Source organism: Taeniopygia guttata, chromosome 2, assembly GCF_048771995.1.
Source record: "Taeniopygia guttata chromosome 2, bTaeGut7.mat, whole genome shotgun sequence".
In the NCBI taxonomy this organism is placed as follows: Eukaryota; Metazoa; Chordata; class Aves; order Passeriformes; family Estrildidae; genus Taeniopygia; species Taeniopygia guttata.
In genome coordinates this window covers 42,793,969-42,817,289 of record NC_133026.1, presented here as the reverse complement: position 1 = coordinate 42,817,289, position 23,321 = coordinate 42,793,969, and the positions used below count along the sequence as shown (strand labels likewise).

At 41.8% G+C, this 23,321-nt stretch overlaps 2 protein-coding genes across 5 annotated transcripts in view; one reads left to right on the top strand and one right to left on the bottom strand.

Moving 5' to 3' along the window:
- Positions 1-13,830, top strand: part of CAPN7 (calpain 7) — a 31,981-nt gene extending 18,151 nt beyond the window's left edge. Inside the window, exons 14-21 of one of the 3 annotated variants that reach the window (XM_030265060.4) lie at positions 883-982; positions 2,623-2,758; positions 3,187-3,262; positions 5,506-5,651; positions 6,366-6,428; positions 8,782-8,912; positions 10,073-10,165; positions 10,246-13,830. In XM_030265060.4, the coding sequence (XP_030120920.4) occupies positions 883-982; positions 2,623-2,758; positions 3,187-3,262; positions 5,506-5,651; positions 6,366-6,428; positions 8,782-8,912; positions 10,073-10,165; positions 10,246-10,390 (890 nt within the window). In that variant the 3' untranslated portion in view covers positions 10,391-13,830. The remainder of the gene's footprint in view (positions 1-882; positions 983-2,622; positions 2,759-3,186; positions 3,263-5,505; positions 5,652-6,365; positions 6,429-8,781; positions 8,913-10,072; positions 10,166-10,245) is intronic. The other 2 variants (XM_030265061.4, XM_032746757.3) reach the window with 2 other exon arrangements.
- SH3BP5 (SH3 domain binding protein 5) overlaps positions 12,090-23,321 on the bottom strand; it is a 53,665-nt gene continuing 42,433 nt past the window's right edge. Inside the window, exons 6-9 of one of the 2 annotated variants that reach the window (XM_072925782.1) lie at positions 22,605-22,647; positions 20,471-20,690; positions 17,063-17,323; positions 12,090-12,182 (exon numbers count right to left, since the gene is read on the bottom strand). In XM_072925782.1, the coding sequence (XP_072781883.1) occupies positions 12,142-12,182; positions 17,063-17,323; positions 20,471-20,690; positions 22,605-22,647 (565 nt within the window). In that variant the 3' untranslated portion in view covers positions 12,090-12,141. Of the gene's footprint in view, positions 12,183-14,934; positions 16,385-17,062; positions 17,324-20,470; positions 20,691-22,604; positions 22,648-23,321 lie in introns of those variants that run through there. The other variant, XM_002196325.6, reaches the window with a different exon arrangement.

The window sequence follows — 23,321 nt, the reverse complement described above, 5'->3', positions numbered from 1 at the left end:
CAGCCCTGGATTTGTGACAGTTACAAGATAATAGCTTGTTATTTATTTACCAATTCATTTAGTAAGTAATTTGTAGCATCTGGTTGTTAAAATTTTATATGAAATTACCTTAGTAATTCTAATGGAGTTATTTCTTCTAACTGGATTTACACTTTTATCTTCTTGTTTTTGTGTAGTTATTTTTACTGTTTTTTAGTGCTGCAAGATCTGCAACTGCCTATGTCAAAGACATGATTTATCAGGCTGCTACCATTTTAAAAGTTCATTCCATTAGGAATTTGTTGGTTTGCAGGCACTGTTGTTGGCTGGAGTTGCAATTAAGGGAGCTATGGAGAATTAGAATAAATGCATGAGAATGTTGCAAAGATAACGCAAATTTACGGTGCAAAAACAAGTGACATAGTGTTGGATGAAGTATCGTAGAAATACATGTAAACATACTCACATGTTGGTTGAATACTTGATTGTGCTGGATGACTGCTGAAGTAGGTTGTTGAATTGCAGGAACCTGTTTGACTCTGTATTTTATTTTTTTGATTTTAGAAACCTAGGAAAGGGGAAATCAGGTCAGAATCACCTAATGATGTCTCTTTCAAAATAGCAAATTTTCTCATACCTTCTGCTTAGTGCTTAAGAATGGCAAAGCATTCTGACAGCTTCAGAAAGTCCCTGATAATAAGCACAGACTAATTTGTTTTTTTCTTGCTTTAACTTGGTTTGGGGGATAAGTTTAAATTTAGCAATTTAGGCAGTGTAGACATTACTACTACATTTTGCAGAAATGTGTGCTTATATAAGCTGTATCATTTGCTCAGAAAGAGACTTTTGAGAAACAAATAAAAGGTATCTAGTAAGAGAATAATAATAGTACTTCCTTTTCAGGCATTTTCTGGATTTCCTGGGAGGACCTGTGCCAGTACTATGATGTTATTTATTTGAGTTGGAACCCAAGTCTTTTTAAAGAATCTACATGTATTCACAGGTTGGTCCAAAAGATAAAATTTTTGTTTCAAAATCTCAGTAAGTGTTCTGTTGTGATGTTTCCTTTTTTCAGTTCTTCCAGGTTACACCTAGGGGCTTGAATTCCAACCCTGTTCTTTTGAGCCTGACTTTACACTTTCTCAGCCCAGGCTTTGTTTTTGATTACTTCTATAACATCAGTGGAGCTCAGTGACCCTTGTGATGTTTCTGTGGAACTACGGCTGTGTAACCAGATTCTGACCTCAGTCCCACATCTCCCTATCAGAATTAAAATCGGATTTTTGTGCAGTCCATCTCTAAGGATTGCCCAGAGAGTGCTTAAGTGACCTAGTTATTATTTCAAATTAATTTTTCTGGCCACTTGCAAATGGGCTGTGTGGTCTGTATAGGGTGTGTTCACTGACATCAGGGTAGTTTAACCAGTTCCGGGTTTTAGCAGTTGTAGGTATCATAAATAATCTTCCTTGCCTGCAAATTTGTTTTCTGAGTGTGTCTCTTACCAAATAGCCATTACATTCAGGGTGTTTGTCTCCCAGTCTGGCAATAAGTGTGTATGTATCTGTGTCTTGGTTTTGGAAAGCAAGGGTTTCTGTACTTTTCCACTCCACTAGACTGCACTTTGACACTGCTTCCACACTGTCCCTGCATGTGGTAGCTCTGCACAAGCTCCTTCATCCAGAGTGTGACTGCTGAGCTTATCTGTAAAGGCTCCTTCTATCTTTGCACTCCAGTTATTTCTAAAATACACTGTGGTGATGTAGCAAGATGAGATAATGTGTATGCTAATGTCAGAGTTCACCTACTGTCTGTCCTTACATTGTCAGTGATTGTCTTCCCTCTGTAGGGAAAAGCCTTAGCACAGTGGCAGTTGCCATAAAATGGAGAGTAACAATGGTGATTATTTGAAGATTTTTTTATGCAACCTTCCACACATGCTGTTCAGTTTTACAAGTGTGAGAGGGACAAGGAGACTTAGGAATAGCTGTATACACTTCTGCTTCCAGTATGCCACACTTTGTGTTCAGTCATCAGCACTTTTTGTTTTTTCTCACTGTGTTTTTCTTGTCTAGACAGTTCACAAGGCAACAGGCAGATTCTGCAGCAGGGCATCTCAAACATCTTTAACACTTCCTGCAAGGCACCCTTGTAAGCATGAAACAGGGCAAATTTTAAAATAAAAATTGCCTCAAGAAAAAAAAAAAAGGAAAAAATTTGGCAAGCTTTTGAAACCAACCATAGGAGATCGATAGATAGATAGATTTCTACAGTTACAAAAGTATAAGTGTTTTTCATTTAGTATTGGTGTGTGCACCCATTGCTATGCTTGTGTAGCCCAGGCTTAAATAGTTCAGCTTTTTCTGTCCTTTGTGTGGTTGCAGTCACCAGCCAGGCTGTTTGTATTTAACATTTTTTATTATCATACATGTATTGTGATGAACTCATTTATAAAACAAGGTTCTAAGATAATGCTTCTGATATGACTGTGTTATGTAACCACTGCCATAGATTCCAGTAGAAAATTAGGCTTTGGTAACTTGTTACTGATAATATCACACTCTGCATATCTGTAGGATTTGGAGTTTGTTTCAAAGCACAAATTAGTTTCTTACTGGTCTAATAACATGTCTGTATCACTTCCAGTACGTGGGATGCAAAGCAGGGCCCGGTGAAGGACGCCTACAGCCTGGCCAACAACCCTCAGTACAAGCTGGAGGTGCAGTGTCCACAGGGTGGTGCTGCCGTCTGGGTCCTGCTCAGCAGGCACATCACTGACAAGGTGCTGGCTCTGCACTGCGAGCTCTGCCACAGCTTCTGTAAATCTTTCTGTATGGCTTTCTCTTGTTAGTATATTACTGCCTGTCTTCAGCTGTGTGTGCCTGGGTACATGTGGAATTTTTTTAATCAGCAGGTACATGTACCTCCAGTTGAAACAGTTTGAAACAATTTGAGCTAAGTGATTCTATTCCACTGTAAAGGTTCTGAAGTAACTTTGAATCCTGGGGCCTGAATAAGTTCAGTTAGTGGATGTTTGTTTACTACAGGCATTTGAAAAAGAATTCTGTTGGATATCCCAGTAAATACAAATATCAGATCATATTGTGTGGTGATCAAAAGAGATGGTAGAAGGTGTACTTGACTCTGATTAAGCATTTGTGATGTTTCACAGAATTGCACAATTCTGATTTGTGGTTTTTTTTTTAATAGGATGACTTTGCACACAATCGGGAATTCATTACAATGGTTGTATACAAGACTGATGGCAAAAAAGTTTACTATCCAGGTTAGTGTACCTTAATTGTCAAGAAGCTGATGTTATAAATAAATGAAGAAGGACACAGAATTTTTTGGGGAGGAAAGGGACTTTTTTTTTTTTTTTTAACTAGATGCCTCATTAAGAGGTCAGTCTTCTGAAATCATTGTTTTGCTCTGTTTGATCCTACTTAAAGTCTACACTGAAGGAATAGGCCATTCTAAACATGCTGTAAGCACTTTCAAGAGGTCTACATAGTCCTGCTGACATTTAATTCAATGCAACATTTTTTGCATTTTTTCTGGTTATTTTTCAGTGCCAGTAGTTAATGCCTAGAGGGAACAGATGTTATGTGTTAATTTCTCTGATAGCATAATTATTTTCTACATTTGTGAAATTATTTTAAAGGTCTACAGCTTCCACAAAGAGAAAATAATCAGGGTTAATTGTCCCAGGAACTTGGCTTAATAAAGTACCTAAGCAAGCTTATGAAATATAGGTGAACACTTCAACATATTTCCAAGTATCATGTATGGAATGGTAAAAATGTTCAAATTTTATCAAAGTCTCACTGTTGGTCACTATATGTCAGATTATTTTCATCTTGAGGAGAAGAGGTTTGCTGTAGCTGTGAAGTAGCCAAGTATGCTTTATTTCAAGAGAGAGCAGATCTGAGACACAGGCTAAGACTCAGGGTATAAATGTAATGCCCAGGTTGAATGGATAGACTGAAGCTTTAAAGTAGAGCTAGTAAGATCATCTTTTTATTTATTCTTTCTGTTAAGTTAGAGATTGCTAGAAACATTCCTTGGAATTATTCGGGGAAAGTGCATCCTAAAACAAGTGGGATTTGTCCGGTTGCTTTTACAGACAGGAACCTTTTTAGAACCAGGTTTGCATTCAGGTAGCTGCTCATACAACAGCTCCCTTAGTAGAATTTTAAAGCTTTTTTCACCAAAGAGTGGAATTTATGGGACTTTTTCTATTGGAATGGCTAATAAGCATTGCATTGTTTGCATCTGATCTTGTTCAGTGAACTCTTCTGACCAATTCCCCCAGAATCCAAGCTTCCCTGAGAACCCAAGTCTTTCCATGGAAAGATCTGTTGACACGTGGCATCATCTGGTTTTGCAAGAGCTCCTCTGTGAGAAGTAAACGCCCAAGTTGCTTCTGGTGTTCCTGGTAGTTGTAGCAGTGCTTATTTTACACGTGTGTCTCACTGAAAATGTTCTTTAGTGAGCAAACCCAAACACAATTGTATAGTAGAGGGAATTGTTCAGTAGTGCTTGAAGGAGACAGCCTGGCAAGTCCAATAGGAAAAACTGAACGATTCATATGTTTTGTCTTGCTACACAAACTCTTTTAAAAGCTTCTGATCTCACGAGCTCAAACTTGTTTAAAACCGTTTTCCATGGAAATAGATTGGTCAAGCTGCAGTATTATTTTTAACCATCTGTTAAAATGAGATGAGAACAAAGCAGCTAAATCCTTTGGCAGCAAGGCCGAGATTTCCCATTCCTAAGCTTCTTATTGTTTTATATTAATCCTTTCCCCTCTCCCATGTTGCTTTGTGGAAGAAAATAAAAGGACCTGATCCTGGGCCTATTGAAGTAATTGGCTAGACTTGGTCCTGCTTCACTGAAATTAAAAGAAGTCTGGAAAGAACCAATTAGAGGCCAAATAACAAATTACACTGTCTAATTATAAAAGCAAACATTTGGGATCTTTCTAAGTACCACATATGGCATTGGTATTGGGATGCAACTGCATCTGTGTAATGATCACAGAGATTTGAAGAGAGAGGGACAGAAAGCGTGCGTGATTTAGTTAAAGGAATTAAAATGTTTTGAAGTATTGTTTACGAGGTGGCCAAAGTTTTGGCAGCTGGCATTCTGGAACTGTCCAGCCAATGGAGAAAGAGCAGACAATTCAGAGATTTTCAAAGAGTGCTTAAACATGCATTATCTTTCTCTTGAAATTTCAACATAATTACAGCAGTCTTCTTTGAGTAGTGACATTGGTGGGAGATGGATAAGCAGTCCTTGCAAGTCTTGGGATTTAAGCTGTACTTTCAAGCACAGAATTTGTGTCTTGTCATGTGTGATGTACCTCTCCTGAAAACAATGGCTGACGTTAAGACTATCCCTTCTATGGGTAAATCTTGAGGCTCTCATCTGTTCAGAGCACTCAGGTCTGTTCAATCTAATCTTAGAAGTTTACCAAGCTAGGAGGTTTTTTGGTCAGGAAAAAATGTTCATCATTTTCTTTTTTAGCTGATCCTCCTCCTTATATTGATGGTATTCGGATTAACAGTCCTCATTATCTGACCAAGATAAAGCTGACCTCTCCAGGTTCCCATACATTCACCTTAGTGGTGTCCCAGTATGAGAAACAAAACACCATCCATTACACCATCAGGGTATGTGCTCTTGTTTCATAATGAATGTAAGCAATTAAACTGTAAAGTGTCCTTTGTTTTTAAATTTGATGAAAAGGGTATTTCTGAATTAATATTGCTATCCTGGGGAGGGAAGCTATGAGTGATGGAGCAGAACCAGTGGATGAAGTGTTTGATAATATTCTCCATTTGTAGTAACAACATTTTAGTAACAAAATAAGCTGAAAAATACAATTATTTTCTAGAATAAAGAAGTATCTATGTACAGGCAGATCACTGGCTCTCTATGTCTCCAGAACAAACATATTTTAGATCCTGGTTAAGATTCAAAGGTTTTTTTTGACTTCTCTAGGTCTTAGGATTTGGGTTTTTCTGTTAACTGCTGAGTCAAGTAATGATCAATGCTAGATTTTTTTTTTTTCACTGAAAAAAAGAATAAAATGCAGATTGTTTCAGTTTTGCTTTTTTTGTTGGTTGGTTTGGTTGGTTGGTTGGCTTTTTTTGGGGGGGTGGGGAGCAGGGTTGTTAAGAAAATTAAGTAGAACTAAGTCTTAGTCCCAGCATTGTTCTTAATTTTGAGTTTGACACAGGGTCATCTGATGGGTAATACAGACATGTAGTGAACAAGTATCTAAAAATGTTGTGTAGACAATTTTTCTTTCTTTTAATTTGTCATGATTGCCTTTGAAAAGTGCAAGATGAATGTGTGACCTGCTGCTTCTTTTTACAACACAGGTGTACTCCTTGTGCAAGTTCACCTTTTCCAAGATTCCTACGCCTTACACCATTTCCAAACGGGTAAAGAAACATTTTCTTTTATGCATCATTGGTTTGGCTTTTCCGTATTTGAGATGTACAAGATTTTTAAATATATTTTGATATTACTGCCCCACCTCCACCACAGAGTGTATTGTTGCAGCTGTGCCATTGCAGACGTCCTGCAAAGCCTTTGTAGAACAGACTGGCTTTTGGAACAACAACACATACCCTAGTAAGTCATCACTCTGCAGAAATCAGGTTGTGCTAGTAATGGTGCAGAGTGAAAACCCCCCAGAAGTGTTGCTCATTTCTCCTTGGGAGAATTGCATGATTTTCTTGGAAAAACTCCTGGCATGATGGGACAAAATCAGCAATGCCAAACCAAAACCACCAGTAGCAAGACCATAAGAAACAAACTTAGGATGGCGATATTGCAACATATTACTGTTCCTAAATTTTGCAAAGATACCTCAGGGGTCTATAACAATTGGAATAAGCACTCCGGTTGCCAGACAGGATCAAGGAAGTATATCCATTGTACATTTCCTGAGAAAGTATATCCCTCCCATTGTACACTCCCTGGGAGTATAGGAAGAGGGGGGAGAGTAAAAAACTTGACTGAAACTAGGTCAGAAGCTCAGGCAGTGTTGGGGCCAGCTGCCATTCATATTTCACTGTCAACATGAGCTGCAGTTACACCTTCAGCTGAAGTATAAATATAGCCAAGAGCTCACAGGATAAAGTAACTTGCATGTATTTTCATGTGTTAGCAGTTTTATCCTCAGGAAAGAATAAACCAGCAAGCAGCTTTACCTCTGTACCTACCGTGCATACCCTGGGAAATCCTACTGTGTCAGAAGTCTTCTGTCCAAACAGAAATTGTTTAGGAAGAGAGAAATAAGGGAGTTTGAGTCCATTTTCTAGGACACTTGTGCCTGAAGCTCAGGACTGCATTACTTTGCAGTGTGGTCAGGGGGGCAAGCTGCTTGCAGCTTGGCTCTCGAGTTCAATGTTCCATACCAGCTGTTATTACTGGAACAGTCCCTTGAAGCCCGTTCTAGAGAATGGTGAGTAAATAGAGAGATTCCTGGGAACAGCAAGATGATTTGTTTGGTTCTTCCAGAAACCATTGTCCTATATAGCTATTAAAAACTGGGCTTACTTTGAGGAAGTGTTTTAAGAGGTCAAAAACATATTCAAGGTGAAAAGTCTGTTTGAGGCGGACATCCATTTTATGTTGTAATATGTTTGAAAAGATAAATAAGTGTGTAGAAAACGCCTGTTGATTATTTGAACATGTCTGTCTAGTATGCAAAAAAAAAAAAAAAAGATATGTTCTATCTATCCAATGCCAGTTCTGTCTTTAGGATTGAAGATTGAATACAAAAGGTTAGTTGCCTGTATTTAATGCCTGTTTTGTGATTGCTTAGCAGTCATCACACTCAAAAGCAAGCAGAGAAGCAAATCACAGTTTAGCAGTAAAAACAAGTTCTGTTAGATATCCTATACTGGAGTCAAGTGGTCACCTTTGGAGCTCACCAAGCCCTGATGAGATTCCTGGAATTAAATGCAGCAGAAGTGGAAAGGGGCTAGAAAGCTCCACAGCACACAGCAATTTTAGGTAGTAGCATGGTAGGGCAAGAAATTCCCCATGTTTGAGGGGTTTGGGCACTGATTGGAAAAATTAAATCAGAAGGGGAAATGATTTGACAGAGACAGGAGAGAAACAACAAGAGAGATGGATCTCAGCTATAAATCTGTGGGAATGCCTGGCATGCCGTACGATCTAACCTTTCAGTTTAATGACTAGCAAGAGGAGCTTGGAAACAGATGGCCTGCTTTTCAAAGTCTGAGCAGCATTTTTCCTCTTGAGTGTCTTTATCCTTGCAGAATCTGTCCTTATGGTTCTCTTGTCATTGCAGTGCTGGTTCACAGAGTGCATAGAGGTGATGGACAGGGCTGGAGGCAGAGATCTTTAAAAGCAAAAGCTACAACACTATTAGTGTTGTACTGCTTGTATTGCTGCTGTTTCTCATTTAACCCAACAGAGAGTGTCTGAGGACAAAAACAATAAACTGTAGTCTAGTAGGCGTGGGATAGATGGGAATGTGGGTCTTCTGCTAGCTGCAGTTTGTCACAATCAGAAACAGTCACTCAGTGCTTGTTTAATGTAAGCTGGAAAAATACAGTACATTTATCAGGGATGTAAGTCTTTGATCAAGGAAGAACTGCACGAGACTTAGTAAATGCTTAACACCATCTTTCACTTCACTTTAAAAATTAGGAGAGTCATTAATCTCTATAGTGAGACGACCCTCTAACCTTGTTTGTGTGTATATATAAGCAATATAAATCCTCAGGATCTGTTTTCTGTACTTTTGACTTCTTTCAGGTTAATGGACAGTGGAAAGGTCACAGTGCTGGAGGATGTGGAAACTTCAGAGACACCTACAAAAATAACCCCATTTATCAATTCCAGCTAGACAAGAATGGACCATTGCTAATTGAACTACGGGGGCCAAGGTTTGTAGAAAGTAATTATGCTTCAATACCGTGAAGGCATTGCATGCCAAAGAGAAAGCTTTGTCAGTATCCCCTTGGGGAGGGTGGGAAGCTCATGGAAAATCCAGAAGACAAGGTGTGGGAGTTAACTCAGATTTACTACTATTTGTTTCTATCTTTACCACCAATAGTGTTTTAAATCTACACATTAACTACTGAGGGAAATCCTTGGCCTATAAGGAAAGCAGCCTTCCTTTCTCTTTAAGTTTTGGGATCTGAGCAGAGCTAGGGAAGAAGGTGTAAAGGATTGCTAATTAAAACTGATTATGACCATAATTCCTTTTACTTTGTAGTAGAGCTAATATGCAAGATACTAAACCCTTACAACTCTCAAACACCTCTGAAAGTGCATTTACGCTGCTACTAGCAGGCCAGGAGAAGTGCTGGATATCAATAAAATAGACTTATGCAGACCAAATGCCTTTGGAACAATTAATGATTACCTCAAAATATCAGTATTCAGTACTTCTGAATAGCAACATCTCCTGACCTGCAGTCAGCTGCTTATCCTTTGCAAAGCTGTACAGTGGGTCCTATAAAATGGCAGAACTTTTCTATCTCTCCCCTCTTTGAGGAAACTCCTTCTCTCATGAAATGAAGATTAAGGCAGAGGCTGCATGGTTCTGTGAATTGAGCAGTTCTTTGTATTTTTTCCTGCACTTGCACATCATATTTGGGTAGTTTGAAGGACAGGGGCAGTGGTGCCTGTCACATGCATTAACAGGAGCAGACAAAGTGTCCCAAGTTGTATTGCAACATGAGAAATTCTGCTGAGGTCACCGACACTGAGTCCTCCAATGGCAATCTGATCACACCCCAGGATCTGTGCCATGTGGCACAGGAGTGTGTCACAAGCTTAACTACTTGAATTCTGCTTGAGTGCACAGGCAGGCTTCTGGCAGGCATTTTCCCTATAGTCTAGTTTTAAAACTGAACTGAGTTCTCTCTTCCTCCAAATATTACATTCACGTCATGGTAAATTTGACTTAACATTTTTGTCATAAATGTGGCAAAAGTTTTAGATGTCTTTCAGTTATACTGTATAGTTTTTAATAACTAGCCCTCTTCATGATAATCCTGATACCCAAGTATCTAAAGCAAGTTTGTCATGTCACTTGCAGGCAATACAGCGTTGGTTTTGAACTTGTGACTGTCTCAACAGTGGGAGATCCTGGTTCCTATGGCTTTCAGAAAAAAAGCAGTGGTGACTACAGGTAACACTTAATGAAGTCTGTATAGAAGTTTGAAACATACTTAAGATCCCATTTCTAACAGGTAGTTTGCTTTATCATAGGTGTGGATTTTGCTACTTGGAGGTGGAGAACACATTTGCTGGAGTTTACAACATTATCCCCACCACATTTTTGCCTCAACAAGAAGGGCCTTTTTTCTTAGATTTTAACAGTACTACTCTTCTTAAGGTGTCACAGCTGCAGTGAGGAGACAGAACTGTGCAGTGTTGTTTAAGGAGATGGTTTTGATCTGTCCAACAGCCTGAGAACAGGTGAAGAACCCTTACTACGCATGCACAAAAGAAAATTACATCCTGAGTTATAGCCAAAAGCATGGAATCACAGATTGCCAGTTAATTGTGGCAGGGAGTTGGTTGTGGGTTTGCTGCTATGGTCCAGGAGTGAGCACTGTTCAACAGGCTTGGGAATAGGCTAAAATGCATATATTCAAATGAACCAGCAGAACTCAATTTATTGCAGTTTTTCCACACTTTGAATCAAAGTCTAGTGAGTTACAAGAAAAACTAGCATTGAAATTCCCTCCTCCCCACATACAAGGTATATGAGCTAAAGATTCTATTCTTAAAAGTAAACATGTAAGAAAAAATATTCTTGTGTATTCTGCTTATTCAGTCTCAGAACCAAATAGCTTTTATTACAGATTTGTGCTGCTATCTGTAATGTTTTCAGCACTGAACTGGTTCTCAAATCTAAATGTAAATGTACTACTGCTGAGCCAAGAGTATTCCATGTGTCATCTTATCTGGAATATGTATATAGGAATAAAGGAAAAGGAAGGTTCCAGCTTTAGCTATTTCTAAAAGCAAAGCAAGTGCTTTGCTTATGTTGTGTGTACCTTGAGAGCTGTTACTTCATATCTGTATGACTTTAGCACATAATACAGCATGAGGTTCTGTGGCTTTCTTCCTGCCATCTGCCAGACCTAGGTTGATCCTGAGGAGCAGGAAAGACAGGAGATTATCCAGTAGTAGTGATCAGGCAGTGCAGCACAGCCTTCTATGAGCAGCTGTGAAAGATCTGAAGATCCCCTGTAAGATTCACTGTAACTACTGAGGGTAGTCTCAGTTGCTGGTGCAGCGAGATGGGGAACTGCCCACCATCAGCAACTCAGCAAAGAAATGTTTTATCTTCATCACTTTTGTAAGTATGTGTCACGTAGGGAAGGATCAATTAAACCTCTCTCCCAATACACCACAGCTTCAAGGAAGGCACTTGCTGATTCCATTATGCAAGACATCTTTGAAAAGATACTTTTTTCCTTTTAAATTGAAACCAGTGAAGGAATTGAGCACAAGGCCAGTGTCTTCAATAGAAGCAGGGTCAGAGTTCTTAAGAAAATAGTGGAGGTGGGATTAATGCAGAACAAGTTATTTTTTAGAAGACCCCCCTGTATGTGTTCTTCTTCTAGATCTGTATAAATTGTATCTGAAGAGGATTCAAGATAAGTTTTTATTTAATAACAACTGCCTCACAGATCCTGAAATGGATTAAATTTTGTCATTTTTACAAAATTCACAATATTTCACAGCTGGGGGAGAAGGCATTTTTAAAACAGCCATGGGAATTTTGCTGCCATTCACACTGGTTTGGCAGTTTTCCAAGCAAAAAGGTAGCATTTAAATCTTGCTTTAGATTACAGGTGTCACTTGGCCACTGGGAAACTGAACACACATTCTACAGTAGCACCAGAAATAGCTGTGGGCTAAAATTATTCCCACAGAAATCTGCTATTAGTCCTCTCCTCTCCTTTTGTTTCATTTCCTTCATCAGACAGCTGCTTAACAAGTATCTGGCACTGAAAGGGCAGGGATAGCTCCTGCCTTGGAAAACACCTGCCTTGCTGACTGCAGTTCTCTCAGAGACCATCTGGGCTAGGGAATTCATGACAAGTTTGTCACAGAGTGACTTACCTTCTTTTGCAGGGAAGTCTCTGATGTTTAGTGCAATAAATCAACAGAAAGAACAGCATGGTTGCAAGCTGAGAAAAAAACAGATTAGGTTCTTTGTGGTTATGCTTGGCTTTTGGAGTATGTGCCAAGGACTGCTTCATCCCTAAAATATGAAAATTTCATTTTCCCTACAGATTTCTGTTAAGTTTTTAGCTGAGGCTAAACCAGAGTAGCAGAAGAGTCCTCCATCTTATCACCTCTAAAGTTGGAGGTAGTGGGGAAGTATGAACTGAGTATCTTTTTGGCAGTACAAAAGGCAGATGCCAGAAGTGCCAGCTTTCAGCAGCAATTTCTTGCACAGTCTCTGCTGTTTGAGATCAAGCTGGTAGACTTGCCTACAGGAAAATCTGTTGTTGTTCTTCAGTAGTTGGTTCCTACTCGGCAGGAAGGAGTTTTCCTTTCTCTTTCCCCCTGAGCACAAGTTAGTGCCAAAGCTTATGCCGCATGAAATGAGCAGAAGGCTCAGCTTCCGTACTGTGCTGAACTTAAACTGAACTGAACTAAAAAGTATAAAATGTACTCACTTTCCTAATGCCAGGCAAAGACATTAAGGCCAAAGGATCCTGTCCCTACCAGGATATGCCAATATTTCTTACACATTCAGAACAGTCAGTGGATTGGGCTCATCCCCATTAGTGCACAGGACTTAATCTTACTGTCAATCTTGTATATATAAAGCAAATTCTATTCAAATATTGCATCTGCATAGGCTACTAGAATGCCATCACTGTGCACTTCCCTTCAGATATAGGATAGAACACTCAGGTGAAGTATTTAAGAGGTACTACAAAATATCCATATAAATTGCAACCTAGGGATTCTGGTTATGGCAAATTTATTTTACAACAAAATTTTCTTGCCCTTTTTTCTTAAGAAAAAGCATTGATGTAAGCATTTAGGATTTGCTTTAATATTTTCTGTCAAATATATACTTTTATATATTTCCCACAAGCAAGTCTGGAAAAATTATTGCAAAGTGAACTGATCCTTAGATTTTAACACCAACTCAGACCACTAAGTTAAGCTTTTCTTTTCCCTGTACTGTTTAGCATTTTTTTGAGCCATATGAGAGAGAACTTAGTTTGTTCTATTAGGAGACACAGGTTAGCCCTTGGTTGATCCAATCTCTCAGTTCTCAAAGATTCAGTGAGACATAGTACCATGGGTGAATGGTATCAAAAGCTTCTATCCCAACTGCCCCAGACTGAGTCCGAGTTCAGTCCTAGTCTCCTGCTGCAAGTTCATGTAACTATTTTGTACAGTAATTATACATTTAACCACACAATGTCTGCAGCCTTTGAACAGCCACCTATTTAGAACTAAGTTTGTGTATATACAGTAGAGGTTTTCATCGCTTCATCTAAAAGGACACTGAAATTGTTTGATAATACCAAAGAGAAGTAGAACTCCTAGGTTAACATTTGCTTTATACATTCTCACATCAGGGCAGATGAAGCAATCATGTATACTTTGATATACCAGAGGCTTATTTTTTATACCCATGAAGGCAGCTACCATCATGTTACACTTCAGAATCCATGAAGAGCTTAAGTAAAAACTAACTGGAGAAAGCTTGTTCACTTACTTGTACTACATAGCAATGTGTGTTTGTTTAAGTCTGTCATATTTATAATTGTGGCCTTTATGAAGTTTAAAATAAAATGAGTTTTCCATTAATTTATTAGACACACAGTTCTGCCTGTTTGCTTGCACATTTGAAGGGTGATTTACATGCCAAGTCTGGGACTTACCAAAGGAGGAAGGCTGCACCATGATCTTTCAGCAACCCTTGCAGCAGCGTGGTAGAAAAGGAAGGGCAGAGTGGTTTTCACACCCTTTCAAACTTCCAAATCAATGGTTTACACAGTTGGGAGCTGAACCCAACCAGGACACAGGCAAGGCCACACACACACAAAATTAATTCATTACACCCAAGTGTGGGAAGTCTGGGTTTCCAGTCAGAACTGGCAAGATGAGAAGACATTGATAACAAAAGAGGTTAGAAAAATAAAAGAAAAAAAAAATCACCACCAAAGCAACCATTCAAAGAACCCAAGAAAATGTAACAGGTGTTGACTGGGAGATGTGCAGAAGTGAGATTCAACCACAAAGACCTCTGCCAGTTTTTCTAAATGCAACACAGATAATAGCTCAGCTATGGAAGTGTAAGTTAAAACACTTAATACAATGTGGCGGTCCTGTACTGCTTTTCATATTTAATACTGTCTATCCCAACTTCTTCCCAGGTAATGGTCACATCAGAAGTTGGAACCACAGATTTCCTTCCTAAGCATTTTCTGGGCCAGGGAACTGCTGGCAGTGAAAGGTTTCAGCCTTAAAGTCTTCAGAAGATGCAAATATATAAATGTCTAACACAATTACAGCTTAACAGCTATAATGTGATGAATCTATGTCTCTATGAAAACAGGATTCTTTGCCTCCAATTCTGCACAGCTTTACAGCCAATTTCAGCAGCATTAGGTAGAGAGGTCCTATGTAACAGAATACCTCTCTCCTGCTGCAGAATAAGGAGGTTTTGGAGAGCCTGACTGAAGCTCTGGTCTTGTGGCACAGTTCAGAATAAAAAGTGAGTCACGTATGCAGGGATTTAGCAAGCTGGAAAGAGGCACCAGTTGCTCACGTACCACAGTGGATTCTAACACCAGTGTGACCTCAGCCTGCAGTTCTTCAGCTGGAAGTGTGTATTTGGAGGCTAAACTTGCTGTGGGAGAAGATGGGTTCCTAGCACTTGAGATAAACTTCACTTGCACAGACTCAAAATGTGGAAAACAAAAATGTTTACTGTAGTGTGAAGAATTTTACATTAACTTTGAGAATAGATACACAAGCTGTGGCAGGGATGAAATACAACAGGACTGCAAAAACAGAATAGAAAATACTTTGGGCAATACTAAGATTCCCATCAAATTAACAATATAAACTGACATTTTAGAGAAAATGGTGCTTTCAGAAATGCTTAGTCACCAAAACTGAAGAGTCCTAGGATTTGTACTACCACTTATTAGCATAATTATCAGACACTACTACTGCCTAACAGCTGCTGGCAAAACATGCCCCGTGCCCTTTCTAGTTTTATTGAACACTTTGTCTAGGGCATACTAAAATCCCAAGTCCCTTTAACAGTTATAAACCCCCACACAGTACAACCTACAGAGAAGCTTAAGAACACATTGTCAATCTACACTGGCAATTCCTTTTCTTCATGCATATTTCAAGGGCCAACCCCTTATCATAATCATCCTGAAAACATCTATGACTCCCATTTTTGAGGAAAAAAAAAAACCACTTAAAGTGCTGAAAAATAATTCTTCACTTCTCAGGGAAGCAGAAGGGCAAGGGGCCAATCAACTCTTTTTTGGTCACTGGAATCACCTGCAGAGTCCAAGCCAGACTCGGGAAGGTGTCTAGAAAGGGCCTCTCACTGCTGGGCATTACCATCCCCTTCCTGTCATCCATCTGTTTTATAGGCTTTTAGAGACATGACTCATTTTATCCTTTCTGTGAGCACCAAGGGAAAAGTGAAGGCTTTCAGACCCTACACATGCAACAGCTTTCCTGTATACAAAATATTTCTACAGTTTCAGAATAGTACAGACCAATACAGATGTTTAAAGGTTATGCCACCTGTACTCAAGAGATTGGTTGTATCTAAAGAGCATTTCATTCTACAAAACCAAAGCCAAACCACTCTCTGTAAAAGTCTGGCTTGAATTTCAACCCCCGACTGGCATGAATTTACACGGGAACATTACTAGTTATTGCTTCAGCCAGGCTGCTACAAAACAATTTACAAATCTGTGAAATATTAGCACAGCTTAAACGTTTGATATCTCATCCGGCCTACAAAGGATTTACTGAATAAAAACTTCAGCCCTCCACATCAGTTAAACTTCTTAGTGCATTTTTAAATTCTCAGAGTAAACGCTTAAGATTTGGCATATATTATTGGCACAACGTTCTTCAAACACTTAGAAGTTCATGTATAAATATTTAGACTCCCATTATTCAGGCTGGGGCACGAGAAGGCCTCAGCCAATCTGGGCAGCTTTCCTGCCCGCGCATATTCCCTCTTTGATTTTCATGCACTGAAGGGAGAGCTGCTTCATTCGGTTATCCAGAGCCAGCCCTTCAGTGGAGCTGCTCCTGGTGCTGCTCCTATTCTTGTTCACTCTGTCGCTTGTCTTGTTCTCAGCCCCTTCTGCCCTATCCCCTGCAAAGAAAGGATTAAACTGAATGTTAAACCCAGATTTCATTATGCAAGTTAAGCTTCAAGCAGGTGCCTCTGCAGCTTCCTTTGCCAAAGCACACAGAAATTACAGGCGCAAGAGCAAGATGCTTTAACAAAACCAAGTTGGCCTTCCAAGCCATGCTCATCTTGTGCACTGCATCAGCAAATTAGTGAGAACAGCCTTAAAATGGAGCAGACAAAGGCAGTGATAATCCTCTAGTCTGAATTAGTAGCCAGGGCTGGCAGAGCCTGCAAGAAGCTCCTTCTGGCACGTAATTTTTTGTGGGCATTTTGGTTTGGTTTTCTTTCCCTAGCTGTATTTTCAAAAAGCAGGACAGTAATTTAAATAAGTAAACACAGATTTTCCTCCAAATAAATGTACCATAAGAATCCCACTGATCACTTATTTAGTGAGAAATCTCAAACCCCTGCAATAAGACAGAACTGGGGAATGTTCCCAGCCAGGACAACTGTAATGAATACATTACAGACATCGCTGTTAACTTTGAGATACAGGGCCTTCCACAATTGCATTCCCCAAAGAAGCGGCCAGCAGCTCTGAGCATTCCCTGGCATATGCCTAGGGGAGCTGGGAAGGTTTTCCTGCTCCCTTTATGAAGCTGAAGAACACTGGCCCAGGGTGTATCCAGCTGTGCATACCTCTTTCAGCTTCACACTCAGGGGAGGATGCCCCACTGCATTCGCTCCGGGGGCCCAGGACAGGGAAGATCATCCCAAACTCAGAGAGGGAGACAGGGCTGGGCAGGTCCAGGCTTCCAGGTCGTGTCGCAGGAGGAAACTGAGTGGGCACCTCACAGGGACTCGTAGGACCCGAGCTGAAGCTCGACACTGACTGAGTTTCTGAATCTTCTTCAGACACCAAGCTGCTGCCATTATCATCCTCAAACACTTCCGAAGCCACTGCAATGTTCAAAGAATATTCCAGTTAGTAATTTAGCCTCCCCTCCTGCACCTTCCCAGGCAAAGGCAGTTTTTCAGGTTCTCATCTTCCATACACGGACACAAATGCTAACCCATGGGCTGCCCCCTCTGGTTTTCTGCCCCCTGTGCAAAGCCTTATCCTGGTTCTGCCCTGGGCAGCAGCACACTGCCAGCCATGCCCTGCAAGGCCAGCTCTGCAGTAGATACTGCTCCTCATGCCAAGAAGCTCTTGGATTTTTACTGGCCCTGCTGGCCTTGTTCATTTGTGGTCTTCAGTAGACAACTTAGGTTACAGCCTAATTCCCTGTGTCTGCCTCCCCCAGTGCTATCTTGATCCCTGTGCAGCCTCCTGGTTATTTAAGATGCTAATCAGAAAGACACAGGTCTCAGGATTTCTTTTTGAAAGAGGATCATCAAACACCAAATTTTAAAAAAATTATTTTCCCTGCTTGTGTTTGCTCAGATCTGAATTCTAATTAAAGCAAACCTGCTCCAAACTGTCTGTCTGGATTAAGCTGCAGGGTCCTTATGAACAACCAGAGGAGAAAGCCACTAAAGAAGGCTCCATTTTATGCAGCACAAGGGTGTAGATTTTGCTGAAATTCAACACACTTCAGAGGCTCATTGCAGGATGGGGACCAAAGAATTCTGCACACAAGCAGTCCTACTGGGATCAGAAGGTTCTTTATACACATCAGCCTCTACACCGCACAAGAGTGTGCTGGAATCACACTGGCCTGAAGAAGTCCCAGACACAGCAAGATATCCACAGTGACCTGAGGTTATCTTCACTTCCTCCTCCTTGTGATTCCTGCCTTTGTTAGCGAGGCTCAGAATCGCCCTGGAAGAGCAGCAGGGGAAAAGCAGCAGCATCAACAAAATGGCTCAAAGGAGAAACTTCAAAGAAGTTCCCCTGCCACCTTGGCAGCCTGGGGCTCACAGGCACCACTTGGACACAAAGGTGCCAACAGAGGTTGCTACTGCCATTTTTATGGCAGAGATGTTCAGCCTCTTTCTGCTGGACTTGCAGATTGCAGAACTGCACTCACACATTGCAAAATTGGCCCAAAAGGCTTCAAACATTAAAATGGATAACAACACTATCCACCTTCCTGAGTCCTCTCCAGGGCACTTCATACTCAGAGACAGCTTTTCTTGTGGTTTGGGTTTTGTTTTGTTTTTAATGAAGTCAAATCTAAGACTGCAGAGGGGCCTTTCTTCTCACTTGCTGCATTTCATCAATATATGGCGAGCAGTACAGATAACTTTGTGGGGGGCAAAAGCAATAAAAGGTTTGGCAAAAAAGATGTTTCCAATTAGAGTCCTCTGCTTGGCAAGAAGCACTGACATCAGGCAATCTACACGAGGCACAACTTAAACTGTAACTTCCTTTTCACTGCCTAAATTCTCTGTAATGCACAAGAGCATCTGCAAGGGCCAAGAAACTCCTGCTGATGATGAGGTGTTTTATCCAACTCTGGCAGACAGAAATCAAGATATAAAAAGACCTTGGTGGAAACCTTCCCGCACATTACAATGAGAACTTAATCCAGGCTATTATATTATTTCATCCAGGCTGCTAGTCCTGCCCTGTCATAACCCACTTCTGTGCTGGCACCAGACAAAAGCTGATGTCCTTCTACACTTGCCAGACTGTGCAATTCAAAGAGAGGGGTGAGCCCACACTGCTGGTCCTTGCCTGCAGCCTCAGGAGCAGCCAGGGGAGCCAGCAACTAATACTAATTAACATTAGCTTTCCTGGCTCTTTCTGCCTCTATATCCTAAGTCCCTGAACTCCTTCTGCACAAAATACCCTAAAACTCAGTTATACCTAAGGCTTTCAGGAGGCCTTCTGGATGAGGAGGGGAACTCGCAGGTACCTAAAAGAGGCAATTCCTGCCTAGGTTAGAAAAGGTCCACCTCAGGAATTAAGGGTGGCAGAAGATAAGCAGCCATACTGAAACTTGGCTGCATCAGCTGTCCAGACACAGCATTCCCTTGCTGCTGCAACTCAGGTCCCAGCTGCACAGTACCGAGTGAGAGCTCCAACACAATGTGCAGAAACTCCTGCCATTGCAGAGGGTGGAGGCCAGCCCAGGGCTGCTTCCCAGCTCCCACAAGGCTGTACCATGGACCTACAAAGCCTCAGTGCCAGTACACGCTGGTGTTTATGGGGGAATTGCATCTTCTGCCTTTGGGCACCAGGATTGTGCAATCATGAACTCCTGCAATCCTGACCTAGACCTTTCCCTGCAGAAATGTAGCTGAAATACAAATTAAACTGGAATTTGTGGGACTGGGCAGCAAGAAAAAGACTTTCTGCATCAAGAGAGGGAAAAGGTGTCCAGGAAGGAGGCAAAAGTAGGCCACATGTAATGTCCATATATCCACTTTCACCCAGAGCCAGGACAAATGCAAACTCACCATACAACACACTGCAACACAAGGTCCTCACGTGCCACCAGAAAGCAGAGTTTACCTTGCTTGTTTGGAGTTTCCTTGGAGGTTGTTGCTGTCACACATTTTTCCTACAGAGCCTCTCAGCACACTGCAGAAGCATATTGCTGCTTCTTCACAGCACACATGCTCTGCTGAAATCACACCATGGCACAAGACTCTGCAGCACAAAGGAGCTTATCCTTACACGCTTCCCTGCGAGCATCACGCCTTTCTGTACTACTGTAGCCACAACTTTAGCTCCCTCTGCCACAGGCCCAGCACTGGAAGACAAGCACTTGATGCAGAAGGTCTGTTCCCAGATTGGCTGAATGATCTGCCACAGCCTGCAACCACCCCAGGTGAGTCACTGCCAGCAGCACCACTGGTGTAAAATTAGACACACGCTTGGGAGCGTGTTAATTTGCTCCTTTCATACAGCACTGTGCAAAAAATTACAGGGATGTTAAGGGAATGGCTGATGCACTTTAACTCATTACCCTTTCCCTTGAAAATTGGCTATTACAGAATGTAATCAACTCCTGCAATAACAAGAAGCACAACTTAGCCACAGTCCCACAACAGCCAGCAAATTTCAAAACTGCAGAATATACACAGAACAACCCCTAACGTCAGCATTTCTTACAATGCCCATGGGATGTTCCCAAGCACAAAGTGCTCTGTACTCACTGGAGACGGTGTCTGACTCCGCTTTGCTCGCTGACAGGTCCTCCACAGAGGCGTTGCTCCCCTCGGCTCCCACGCCACATCCTCGGGGCCCCATGGCAGTGGACCTCCTCCTCTCATGAATCTCATCTGAGATCATCTCCAGATTTTTCAAGGCAGTCTTATACTCTCCCTTTGCCAGGGCCAGTTTGGCCTGCAGGTCATCCACTGTTTTCTTCAGTTGCTAACAATGCAGACAGGTATTAGATGGACCTTCACTACAAACAAGGCACAGCACACAATTCCCTGTTACATGCCCAGGTGCCTTGGCTGGGCACAGGCAAGCACAAACCAGGGCTGGTATCTAGGGCATGGGAGAGTTCAGAACTCAGAAGCACCCTGGCCCAAGCAGTGCCACTTGTGAAGGAGACAACAGCAAAGCAAACCATGGGAGCCAGCGGCTGGAACTGCCTCTGGAGTGTGTTTGTAGCCCCTGGCTAAGCACAGAGCAGAGGCCCTGTTAAGATGTGAGCATGCAGGATCTCTCCTTAACACGAATGCAGCTCTCAGCTATGTCACTGCTTATCCCAGAACCATCCCTAAGGGTTGCTGGCAGCCCTGGTCTGCAGAGCACAGCAGGGCTGGGGGTCACCCTTGAGGGGGCTGAGCCTCAGTCTCTGCTGAACACCAAACCTGTCACTTCTGCTCACTAAAGCTGCAGAGCAGAAAGCAGCAAACCTCAAACCCTGACAGCTGTAATACAGCAGTTCCTGTGTCCCTAGGCACAAACACCACCCTACAGCAAGGGCAGAAGTGTTGTGCATCCTATTTCCCAAAGGGGAAACGCTGCCTGTGTGCCTGTAATTCTCTCAATGCCTGCTTTTAATACACAAAAAAACCATCTGTGCTTTTTTCATACAGTTTACACAATCACCTAGCTTCAGGAGGGCACTGAGCCATGGAGAATCAACAGGCCCATAAACTGTACGCCTTTGCCCATGGAAAAAAGGAAATTTCTCAAAAGATGCTTCTAGGCAGCAGGGATTATTGGCCTGGCACCCAGCCCAGGGCAGGCAAGGGTTCAACTTGATGCAGCAGCAGCTGCAGGCAGGCAAGGCAGAGGAGAGCACACCCAAGCCTGGAACCTGGCAAGGAAAAAGGTGCACACCAGAGTGTCTGAGGCTTACAAAATGCTGTTGAATCTCAGGCAAGAAAGGGCTCACAAAACCTTTGTGGGATATGCCTTGCACCCCTGAAAAGGAGTGGGAATCCTTTTCTAGCTAGGGTTCAACTGACCCAGCACCCCACTGGAGCCTTCCTGCACCTGTGGCCAGCAATCCAAGGCAATGTGCTCCACTCAAGTCCTGTGCCCATCCCACACACCAACAGCACCAGCCACTACCCTGCAACTGTGAGGAGCCAGGCTCCCCGTTTTGGGGGCCACATGCAGCAAAAGTCACTCAAGTAGGAGAGTGATTCTTCCATTTGAATTTGTAGGGCTGTTCTGCCCTCCCATCTCTAGCAGCTCCAAGACTGGCTGTAACAGCAGGGATTACCATCCCACACAGAACTGCTATGCCCACCCAGAGCCACTGTGCCCTGCAAGGCATGTGCTGTGCCCAAACACTGGCCAGACATCACTGCACCACACACAATGCAGTGCAGAGATGCCAAAAAGCCCTGGAAGCCTATCCAGCCAAATCCCAAATCCCTCTTATGCCAACCCCAAATCAGAAATTCACATCTGCATGATATTTGAGCACGACAAGCAGGTTACTTATTCTGTTAATTGATCCAGCCAGTGAACATAAAAGAGCATCCCAAGCACAGTTAAACTGTCTGAAGCACAAAACATAGGGGGAAGAAAAACGAAACCCACAACAAACAAATAAATCCCAGACACATTAAACTACAAGAAGCAAATTTAGTCAAATTGTACTCTTTTGGTTCTGACAGAGTTCAAACACTCTTATTTCACACAAGGAAACAAAGACTCTCTTAGTCTTTTATCTTTAAAATGTGCTTAGCAAATTGCTCAAGAGCTTTTGAATTGGTTTTGTATAGAAACACAACATAGTTGTCAGAGCACTTTAGATGTAATTTCAGTATTTACTGTAAGCAGTAAAGAGTTTCAGATGGATCTGAATTACATACGTACCTCTAGCTGGACATAGTACTTTGCCTTGAGTTCAAAATAAGGTCTGTGGAAAAACAAAGAACAGTTGTTTACAATCACTGGGACTGAATGCCATGTACTGGCGTGGGAGTTGCTCTCTTTGTAGCATTAACACAGCTATTTTGTGTATCACTGCAATCCCAGGAGACCACTATCCAGATGATGGAACACCTACACATGTTCTCAGTGTCTCTCTTACTCCCTAATGCATCTATTTATCATGGGTCCTTTGACCTAAATACAAATTGCAAAATTCCAGTTTTTGGAGTTGACAGCATAATTCCTCCAGGCCTAGATTCTGCAAGATACTTAAATGTAACCTCCAACTTCAGGCATAGGCATCCTCTCTCTACCCAGCTAATTTCTGAGCCCAGGACACATGTAAATTCCTACAGAAGGCAAATCTCTGTGTTCAGGTGTGGGGGATGGAGGGGCAGTTCTTGGGTTTTTCAGTGCAGGAGAGGGTGTGAAAAGAGGTCAGAGCACCACACACAAGAGCACAGCACTTCCCAACAGTGGCCCACCAGGCACTTTCTAAACTTATAACTTGTTATAAGGTTGCAAGAGGACAGGGGTACAAGAGGTGCACTACAAAGCCTAGAAACCACCTTCCACCCTCAAAGTTTTGAAACCCATAAGCCAATATCATCTGATAGAATTCTGAGCAGGAAAAAAAAATAGCCCTGTTATTTAGCAGGG